This window comes from Trichomycterus rosablanca, chromosome 14 (assembly GCF_030014385.1).
Source record: "Trichomycterus rosablanca isolate fTriRos1 chromosome 14, fTriRos1.hap1, whole genome shotgun sequence".
In the NCBI taxonomy this organism is placed as follows: Eukaryota; Metazoa; Chordata; class Actinopteri; order Siluriformes; family Trichomycteridae; genus Trichomycterus; species Trichomycterus rosablanca.
In genome coordinates, this window is record NC_086001.1 from 18,588,634 (window position 1) to 18,600,577 (window position 11,944).

An 11,944-nucleotide genomic window follows, 5' to 3' on the forward strand; every position below is an offset into this window, starting at 1 on the left:
CAAATTAGCAGCAGCATCTGAACGTGGATGATTCTTTAAACGCACCAGATCACCAGGCTCGTAAGTGACTGAACGGTGCTTCTTGTCATAATGCCGCTTTTGTCGCTCATGACTTAATTGCAAAGAAACTCGAGCATGATCATGAATGTTCCGTAAATGCTCCTCAGGAGTTTCAGGCTGACTCAGTATGGGGTCATCCAGACCATCTGTAGATGGCCTCGTCACGAGGTCCATGGGGGTAGACAACTCTCTGCCATAAAGCATTCTTGCAGGACTAAACCCTGTACTCTCGTGCAGAGAGGTCCTAAGAGCAAAGCAAATCTGAGGAACAAATTTATCCCAGGTGTTATGTTTATTGCCAACATAAGCTCTGATTGCAGTTTTCAGAGTGCGGTTCACTCTTTCAGTGGCGTTGGTTTGTGGGTGATATGCAGTCGTAAGACGGTGTTCTGTCCCCAAGGTTTCCAGGACATGATTGAAAAATTCACTCATGAACTGCGTCCCTCGATCAGAGATCAAGTACTTTGGAGCCCCATGCCTTGCAAAAACATCACTTTGAAACTTGGTAGCAGCGACCTGTGCCGTTGCTTCTTTTACTGCGGACACCTCAACCCACTTACTAAAGTAATCCACAAAGACTAACAAGTAGGCATTACCCCCTTGAGTACGTGGCAACGGTCCAACGAAATCAACTCCTGCCACCTCCCAAGGCTCATTGGCATGAACAGGAACTAGCATCCCAGCTGGCTTCTGCTGTGACGGCTTAGTGAGTTGGCATACAGGACAAGAGAGAACATAAGACTTAATGTATTTTCTCATTTTTGGCCAAAAGAAGCGTAATTTCAACCTGGCTAGAGTCTTGGAGAACCCAAGATGGCCAGCAGTTGGGTGGTCATGATAATATTTGAGAAGTGCCCCCCTAACAGACTCCGGAGCATACAGCTTTAAGTTACCTAACGGACGCAACCCACAACTGCAATCTGAGTCACGATAATACACAAGACCATCATGGACAACAAACTTGTTCTCCGATTCATCAGAGCAAGTATTAAGTGAATTCTCCAGTTTTTCCAAGAGCTCAGCCACCACAGGATCTTCCCCCTGTAGACGGCAGAGCTGCTCTTTGTCGGTTAACTCAGCCAGTGACTGAGCTCTCAAATCAAGGCCCGCTACAATGGCATACCTAGGAAGAACATCTGTTGGATTTACCTCGTCCTGTAGTGGATTTCTGGATAAGGCATCCGGAACTGTGTTCTGAGGACCCGGTTTATGAACAAAGTGCACGTCAAAATCTTGGATCCTTAGACACCACCTGGCCAAACGTCCAGAGGGATTAGGCCGGGACATTAGCCATTTTAGGCTGCTATGGTCGGTATAAACCGTGACCGAAAGTCCCTCGATATAGGGTCTAAAGTGCTCAAGGGCCCAAATTACACCAAGACACTCCTTCTCAGTCATAGAGTAAGGTCTTTCTGACTTGTGTAAGGTTCGGCTAGCATAAGCTATAGCAATCTCCTTTCCAGCATCATTACGCTGCATAAGAGCTGCTCCGAGTCCAAGATCACAAGCATCAGTGTGGATACTAAAAGGGCGTTTGAAATCTGGGAAACACAAGACTGGAGCCGAGGTGAGACACATCCTCAGATAGTCTATGGCTTCTTGACAATCTCTGTCCCACACAAATGGTGTGTCTTGTCTGGTGAGAGCAAACAAAGGCTCAGCATACTTGGCATAATTGTGAATGAACCTACGGTAATAGCTGGTCAGGCCTAAAAACTGCCTTACTTGCTTAACGTCAGTGGGCACAGGAAACTTCAGAACTGCATCAACCTTGTCCGTGTCTGGGAGAATTCCATCAGATGAAACCTTGTACCCCAAGAACTTCAGCCCTTCCCGGCAGAACTGACATTTCCCAAGCTTCAGGGTAAGCCCAGCAATTTCCAGTCGTGAGAAGACTTCCCTCAAGTCCAGAAGATGTTGTTCAAATGTCGGCGATGCAATCACAACATCATCCAGGTAAACAGCACAACTTTTGTAGATCAGGCCTGCCAAGACTGTGTTCATAAGCCTCTGGAAAGTCGCAGGGGCATTGCAAAGTCCAAAGGGCATGACCTTGAACTGGAATAGGCCACAATGGGATGCAAAAGCAGTTTTCGGTCTGGCGTGTTCATCCACACCAACCTGCCAATAACCGCGAGCCAAGTCAAGTGTTGAGATAAACTTCCCCCGAGCAAGAAAATCAAGGGCTTCGTCCACTCTTGGTAACGGGTATCTGTCCTTCACTGTCACCTGGTTAAGGCCTCTATAATCCACACAAAACCTAGCTTCTCCAGAAGGCTTGGGGACAATGACAACCGGTGCAGACCAGGGTCCTGAAGCAGGTTCAATGATGTTGTCAGTAAGCATTGACTGAATGTGTTCTTCAATGAGTTTCTTCTTAAGCGGCGAAGAACGATATGGAGGAAGATGAATAGGTCTTGCATCACCAGTCTCAATGCAATGGACAGCGACAGTAGTGTGCCCAAGACGTGCTGCAAATAGGCCACTGAAATCTGTCAGCAACCCGTTCAATCTCTCTTTTTGTGCAGGCTCCAATACGGAGTCACCAAGACGAAGTGAACAGTCATTAAGACCAGAGTAAAGAAAGTCTGGTTCTTCTAGTGAACACAGGATGTCAGAGGATAGTGATACATCCCCATGATCTAGTTCATCAGGCATCTCTTGTGACCCTAGAGTGACAGTTCTGCTTGGAATGTGAATTGAGATGGATGCCCTGATCATGAAATCCATCCCGAGAATAAGAGGTGAGGACATTGTCTTCAAGACCACAAACCGATGGAAAAAACGTTGGCCTTGGAACCAAATAGGCAACCATGTAGTTCCTACTGGGTCGCAGTAAGCAGAATCAGCTAGCCTCAACGGAAGAGAAATCCATGGCTCGCACTTCAGCTTACCGGTTTTATCTTTATCAACATAATCCGCTAACACAGCAGATAACGAGGCACCAGTGTCAAGCGTTGCGGCTACAACCTGATTCTTAAGTTTAACACTCACACAGAAAGGTGTGTTCCAAGAAGCATCAGAAGACGTGTCTACTATATGCCCTAAATGATGACGATCTACAGGGGTACCTACATTGCCAGAAAACACACTGGAACCGCTTGAGGACTGTTGGGCCTCAGGGTGATACTGTCTACCGCCTTTGGCACCACCCTGCTGTTGACTTTTCTTTTTAGACCGTTCTTGATCCATAGGTTGTGTACTTAAACCACCTGGGCCTTGTGGCAAAAATTCAGTTACACCTTCATTAAAATTTCCATCTCCCTGAAAAGATTTACGGTTACACTGAGGACAGGTTCGCGAAGTATAACCAGGTAAAGAGCATTTGAAACACAACACGGCCCCGACTGACTTAGCAGGAGCTGTCCGAGAGCTACCAAAGTCTCTATGACCAAGTGCAGCATGCAATTCATGTGCCCGCAGCAAAAGATCTGCCACTGAGTTTAACCGGGTACCATACAATGCAATGGTATACTTTTCTTGTGCATGTTTGCAAACAAGTTCAACCTGGTCTAGTTCAGGAGGAGGATATCTGAGCTTACTGAATTCACTTAACATGTGTGCCACAAATGTCGGAAGAGGCTCATCTGGTGCTTGAAAGTAATCAAGAATACCCTTCCAGATTTTCTCTTGATTATTGGAAGGCAGAAAAGCTTTTTGAAAGAACTGCGAAAATTGGTCCCAACTACCCAAGTAGGGCTTGAGGACCTGAAACCAACGACTCGGTTCTCCAGAGAGAAAACGTGGCAATTCTGTTAGAATCTGCACATCAGTCAAAGTCATGTCCTGCTTAAAAGCTTCTACAGTACGCAACCATTCCATGGGTGGAATACTATCAGACCCATCAAACTTAGGCGGCTGCATTTTTGAGTGTTGCAGTAAAGACGTAAGCACACGTGAAGTGCTACTTAGCACATCAGAGTCAGAAGCGATACAGCTGCCTGAGCATCGGTTCGTACAGCAAGAAGTTTTATGTTTATCCTCAACACAAGATGTAATATGTGAATTGAGTACACCCGTAGAGGAATTAGACTGAGCCCCAAGCAAGTGAGAGCTTGAGTATGACCTAGGCTGACTAGACTCGGTAGTGTCTACTGTGTGAGCAAGTGTATGAGGTGTAGATGTACTTAAAGGAACAGACCACCTCACACTCTGACTACGAAGGTTAGCCCTAGTATCAGACCTCAATTGCTTAAGAATCTCAGTCTGAACTTCCAATGCAGTACTAAAACAATCATTTAACAGTCGTATCTCTTGTCTCATTGAATCAACCTGACTTTCTAAAGTGTCAGGCTTAGAGCTGGGTGCAGCAGCACAAGCCCCAACGGCACTGTCAGAGTCAGTCAAATGATCAAAATCATCCATTTTCACACAATACAGAAAACAGTATTAACAATGAACGGAATTGCGTAAAACAGAACTACAATAATAAAGAAAATAGCTTACACTGAACTGTCAATTTATCAAAGTCACTAACAGTATAACTAATGTAAGTATTACAAAATTCAATAATGAACTCTAGAAAAGCATTAGTAATACAAAAACAATTAATAGAAACAGGCTTACTTGTTGCTTTCCTAAACACTGACAGGAGCTCTACTGCAAACCGATGTAAAACGCACCCGTTTTCATCCCATTAGAGTCCCAATGCAGGCGTAACGTTTATACACCGCATAAAAGTACATTCATCCACTGTAAATAAACACTTAGTCTGTGAAACATCACCAACAGCCTTTGAAAAAAGTAAAATTGTCAGTGATAGAGTTCCACACGAAAACACAAACAAAAGTAAGTAAAAGTATCTTCTTTGCAAGGAAAATAAAGTTCACAAACCAGCTTAGTTTGCAACAGCATTCGTAGAACCGCTTGTCAAATTGGCAAACATGAAAAACAAAAACAAAAATCAGATTGCCCCTGAAATCGAGCGAAAGTTAAAAGTCAGTTCAATGTCCACAAAATGAAACTGTAGAAAAAGTGTGACAACACGCAAGGCTAGCGGTTAGCATCCAGTAGCCTAGCCAGCATATCGTCACGAACTTCCAAACAGAAAAATATCCAGTCTTCGTCGAAACAATAATTCACCAGCAAATGTGACGAAGCTCGATTCAGGAATAAAGTTAATTCGCTAGGAAAACTCACGGAAAAGCAACAAAATATATCTGTAACGAACCCAGGCCCAGTGTAGCAACCAAGCTAAAGCTAAAACCACACTAACACACTGTGGGTAGCCAAAAGTCCGCAGAAAACATAAAAAATAGTACAAAACCCTCCTTATTCAAAAATTAAAACACTCAGCACCGGATCATAACTCCAGGCAATGAGAAAAAAGAAAAAGAATTGGAGAGTCCAGTTACAACACGGTTCGGGCGCCAATTTGTAACGTCTAGTTCGCGTGGGGAGGCCCCTTGAAGAGATTATTGGTGCCTATTTACTTGCCCTGTCGTCAGTAGAACACACACACGAGTCGACCAATGCAGGTAATGGGAGTATTTATTTGGCACAGGAGCACCCACACTTCCATTCATCACAATCCGGATAGCAGCAGCAGTAGAATAAAACAGTCAGGCTACAACCCGAGCTAACACCATGCATGCTTCTCTATCGCTGTCTGATACTCTCTCCAAAATGCGCATGCTCATACCCCTTAAAGGGAACGTTACACCACGATGCGATACGATTCATGATACTGAGTTCACGATACGATTTTTTCCCGATTTTTCTTTTTAACAAAATGAAATTTAAGACGAATTATGACCGTTTTCTTTTCTCTTTAAAAAATAAAATAGAATACTGTCTGTGTGCTTATCTTTTATTTATCTAAATAAACAACAATTAAAACAATGCTGCACATTTACCGTCACATTTCACATTGTGTAAAAAAACTGAAATGAAAATTTAAAACAAATCCCACATTAAATAAATAATACAAATAAAAAAAGAAATTTCAAATAAATAAACTAAGGTTTTGCCTGTGTTCCCTCCAAGCTTGGTAAAGTGCTGTAAAGTAAAGTGCTGGCATTACAGTATGGCTAAAGTGCGGGCGCGATGGAATGCAGTATTTAGGCTCCAGTGAGTTAACCAGCAATCAAAATCCCTCATTTTTAGCTACTGAAAATGGTCTCATATCTTTTGCCATGAAAATACCAGTGCACCCCGTAATCTCTTTTGCTCAGCGAGCGGTTGTGTAAACGTGCTTGTCAGGGTGGTTTGCCTTTTTATGAATGATTTTCTCTTATGCGGGGTGACCGGAGCTTTATATGTTTATCATGTTCGTTGTGCTATTTGTGTAGTTCAGTATCCTGTTGTTTTATTTTGTCCATTATCTTTTTTTTATTTTCGGTCTTGAGACCAGAATGCTGCCACACTTCTGATTTGAAAGGGGAGGGGGCATCCTCAAGTTCCACATCTTCACCTTTGGTCGCCTTTTTTCTAGAACTGTGTAGTGACTGGGTTGCCAAGTCAGGCATAACTCACTACCGCAGCCTTTCAATATTCACCCATTTTGAATGAAGCCCGATTTGGCAACCAGGCGAAGTGGCTAGCGCAAGTGCTCTTTGCTGTTTAAAGTTAATATCGATTCATTTTACTTGAATTACCGATTTAAATCGTGGCAAAAATGCATCGATTTTTAACTGTGTATTGGTGAATCGTTACATCCCTAGTTATAAATGTATATTATTATTTATAATGTTATAAATGTATTTGATTATTTATAATGTTATAAATGTATTTGATTATTTATAATGTTATAAATGTAATTGATTATTTATAATGTTATAAGTGTAATTGATTATTTAAAATATAAATATTTTTTATTATTTATAATGTTATGAATGTATTTGATTATACTGTTATAAATGTATTTGATTATTTATAATGTTATACATATATTTGATTATTTATAATGCTGTACATGTATTTGATTATTTATAATGTTATAAATGTATTTATTATTTATGATGTTATAAATGTATTTGATTATTTATAATGTTATAAATGTATTGATTATTTATGATGTTATAAATGTATTTATTATTTATGATGTTATAAATGTATTTGATTATTTATAATGTTATAAATATATTTGATTATTTATAATGTTATAAATGTATTTATTATTTATAATGTTATAAATGTATTTGATTATTTATAATGTTATAAATGTATTTGATTATTTATAATGTTATAAATGTAATTGATTATTTATAATGTTATAAGTGTAATTGATTATTTATGTTATAAATGTATTTGATTATTTATAATGTTATACATGTATTTATTATTTATTATGTTATAAATGTATTTGATTATTATGTTATAAATGTATTTGATTATTTATTATGTTATAAATGTATTTGATTATTTATTATGTTATAAATGTATTTGATTATTTATAATGTTATAAGTGTATTTGATTATTTATAATGTTATAAATGTATTTTATTATTTATAATGTTATAAATGTATTTATTATTTATAATGTTATAAATGTATTTGCTTATTTATAATGTTATAAATGTATTTGATTATTTATAATGTTATAAATGTATTTGATTATTTTCTGCTTCAGAACCGAACAAGGATTTCTGCTGCTCCTCGTGTCCACGTTCCTCTACAACCCAAAATCAGCTCCACAATCACATCAAGAGCTGCAACCATGATAAATTTGAGACTCTGGTGAAGATTAAGACTGAACATGAGGATCTGACGCCCACCAGAAGCTCCAGTAATCAGCAAACGTCCTCTGGTACTGTCAGCATTAACACCTCTCTCAGTCCCACACAGGAAGAAGGAATTGTCTGCTCACAGTGTGGGAAGAGCTTCAGTTTCCTGAGTTTTCTCAAAATACACCAGCGCATTCACACTGAAGTGAAGCCGTATCAGTGCTCACAGTGTGGAAAGAGTTTTATTACCCAGGGTAATCTCAAAATACACCAGCACATTCACACTGAAGTGAAGCCGTATCAGTGCTCACAGTGTGGGAAAAGTTTTAATCAACAGGGTAATCTCAAAATACACCAGCGCATTCACACTGGAGAGAAACTGTATCAGTGCTCACAGTGTGGAAAGAGTTTTATTACCCAGGGTAATCTCAAAATACACCAGCACATTCACACTGAAGTGAAGCCGTATCAGTGCTCACAGTGTGGGAAAAGTTTTAATCAACAGGGTAATCTCAAAATACACCAGCACATTCACACTGGAGTGAAACCGTATCAGTGCTTACAGTGTGGGAAGAGTTTTAATCAACAGGGTAATCTCAAAAAACACCAGCGCATTCACACTGGACAGAAACCGTATCAGTGCTCACAGTGTGGGAAGAGTTTTACTACACAGAGTGCTCTCAAGATACACCAGCGCATTCACACTGGAGTGAAACCGTATCAGTGCTCACAGTGTGGGAAGAGTTTTAATACCCAGAGTGATCTAATAAAACACCAGCGCATTCACACTGGAGAGAAACCGTATCAGTGCTCACAGTGTGGGAAGAGTTTTAATAAACAGAGTAATCTCAAAATACATCAGCACATTCACACTGGAGAGAAACCGTATCAGTGCTCACAGTGTGGAAAGAGTTTTATTACACAGAATAATCTCCAAACCCACCAGCGCATTCACACTGGAGAGAAACCGTATCAGTGCTCACAGTGTGGAAAGAGTTTTTTTACACAGAGTAATCTCAAAATCCACCAGCGCATTCACACTGGAGAGAAACCGTATCAGTGCTCACAGTGTGGAAAGGGTTTTAATCAACAGAGTCATCTCAAAACACACCAGCGCATTCACATTTTACAGAAATGATGCTCACGGTGTTGGAGCTGCTTTGCTCATTTATCAGCACTTAGACACAAGTGTGACTCATCAGATTGTACCAAACAAGCTAAAATATAAAAATATAATATATAGTGAGTGAGTGAGTGTTGGGGAGAAATGGTTAACCATGAATGAATTATACTGTGTAATTAATAGGTAATTAATTAATATTAATATTAGTAAAACATTCATAAGTAAATAGTAATAATAAAAGTATAAATCTTTAGGTTAAACTATTACTGGGAAATAATGTGATTATCTATAGTGGAGTGAATGGTGGGTAGAACCAGGAGGTTTAGAGCCTGATGTAAGTGAATGCTATCAGTTAATAGTGGAAGTGAATTAAAAAAAAAAAGGTTATTGGATCGGCTAGCATATACTGGTATTAGTGATACTGTGCTTGATTGGTTTTCTTCATACATTTCTAGACGTGTACAGTATGTTCACAGTAACTCCTGTTACTAGTGATGTCCCTCAGGGCTCTGTTCTGGGGCCTCTACTATTTATAATTTACTTGCTTCCTATTGGATGTATCTTTAGGAAATACAACATTCAATTTTATTGTAATGCGGACGACACCGAGCTATACCTGTCCACTGTGCTCACGGCTACTCTTCCTCCTCCATCTCTCTCTGATTGTCTAATAGAATTAAGAACATGGTTCTCTTACAATTTTCTCACATTAAATGCTGATAAAACTGAAATTGTTCTTATAGGTAGAAAATCTCCTCTCTCTAAATCTAACAAATTCTCAATGATGATGAAGAACTCAGTCGTCTCTCCTTCCACTCACAATCTTTCATTTCATGCACATATTAACAACATCACACGATCCGCTTATTTACATTTACGTAACATAAATCGTCTACGTCCATTCCTTTCTCCTAGAAGTGCTGATGTTCTTGTTCATGCCCTGGTTACATCTCAGATTGATTATTGTAACTCTCTCCTTTTTGGTCTACCTCATATGGGAGCTAGAGCTTTTAGCCCACATCTCTGGAACTCTCTCCCTCCTGACATTCGCACCATTGATTCAATCCCTAGTTTCAAAACATATTAAAACGTATTTCTTTAAACTCGCCCACCCTTAATCTGTGTTATTAATTATGTACTGATGTTTTGTATTGTAAGGTGTTTTGAAAAGCACCCATAAATAAAATTTATTATTATTTTTATTATTATATGTTGGCACAGATGTTACTTATACTTGTTTTTCACACATTTTCATAGTTGAGACCAGAATGCTGCCACACTTCTGATTTGAAAGGGGAGGGGGCATCCTCAAGTTCCACATCTTCACCTTTGGTCGCCTTTTTTCTAGAACTGTGTAGTGACTGGGTTGCCAAGTCAGGCATAACTCACTACCGCAGCCTTTCAATATTCACCCATTTTGAATGAAGCCCGATTTGGCAACCAGGCGAAGTGGCTAGCGCAAGTGCTCTTTGCTGTTTAAAGTTAATATCGATTCATTTTACTTGAATTACCGATTTAAATCGTGGCAAAAATGCATCGATTTTTAACTGTGTATTGGTGAATCGTTACATCCCTAGTTATAAATGTATATTATTATTTATAATGTTATAAATGTATATTATTATTTATAATGTTATAAATGTATTTGATTATTTATAATGTTATAAATGTATATTATTATTTATAATGTTATAAATGTATTTGATTATTTATAATGTTGTAAATGTATATTATTATTTATAATGTTATAAATGTATTTGATTATTTATAATGTTATAAATGTATCTGATTATTTATAATGTTGTAAATGTATATTATTATTTATAATGTTATAAATGTATTTGATTATTTATAATGTTATAAATGTATTTGATTATTTATAATGTTATAAATGTATCTGATTATTTATAATGTTGTAAATGTATATTATTATTTATAATGTTATAAATGTATTTGATTATTTATAATGTTATAAATGTATATTATTATTTATAATGGTATAAATGTATTTGATTATTTATAATGTTATAAATGTATTTGATTATTTATAATGTTATAAATGTATTTGATTATTTATAATGTTATAAATGTATTTATTATTTATAATGTTATAAATGTATTTGATTATTTATAATGTTATAAATGTATTTGATTATTTATAATGTTATAAATGTATATGATTATTTATAATGTTATAAATGTGTTTGATTATTTATAATGTTATAAACGTATTTGATTATTTATAATGTTATAAATGTATTTGATTATTTATAATGTTATAAATGTATTTGATTATTTATAACGTTATAAATGCATATTATTATTTATAACGTTATAAATTTATATTATTATTTATAATGTTATAAATGTATTTATTATTTATAACGTTATAAATGTATTTGATTATTTATAACGTTATAAATGTATATTATTATTTATAACGTTATAAATGTATATTATTATTTATAATGTTATAAATGTATTTGATTATTTATAATGTTATACTGTGGTGCTTGAAAGTTTGTGAACCCTTTAGAATTTTATATATTTCTGCATAAATATGACCTAAAACATCATCAGATTTTCACACAAGTCCTAAAATAGATAAAGAGAACCCAGTTAAACAAATGAGACAAAAATATTATACTTGGTCATTTATTTATTGAGGAAAATGAGCCAATATTACATATTTGTGAGTGGCAAAAGTATGTGAACCTCTAGGATTCGCAGTTAATTTGAAGGTGAAATTAGAGTCAGGTGTTTTCAATCAATGGGATGACAATCAGGTGTGAGTGGGCACCCTGTTTTATTTAAAGAACAGGGATCTATCAAAGACTGCTCTTCACAACACATGTTCATGGCTCGAACAAAGGAGATTTCTGAGGACCTCAGAAAAAGAGTTGTTGATGCTCATCAGGCTGGAAAAGGTTACAAAACCATCTCTAAAGAGTTTGGACTCCACCAATCCACAGTCAGACAGATTGTGTACAAATGGAGGAAATTCAAGACCATTGTTACCCTCCCCAGGAGTGGTCGACCAACAAAGATCACTCCAAGAGCAAGGCGTGTAATAGTCGGCGAGGTCACAAATGACCCC

The 11,944-nt window shown here is 37.4% G+C and overlaps 1 protein-coding gene across 1 annotated transcript; it reads left to right on the forward strand.

Moving 5' to 3' along the window:
* Positions 1–8,292: 8,292 nt before the first annotated feature.
* LOC134326555 (zinc finger protein 239-like) lies at positions 8,293–9,011 on the forward strand (the record flags this gene model as incomplete). Its single annotated transcript, XM_063008729.1, has 1 exon — positions 8,293–9,011. A coding segment is annotated over one exon (570 nt), but the record flags the coding sequence as incomplete, so codon positions are not given.
* Positions 9,012–11,944: the final 2,933 nt, after the last annotated feature.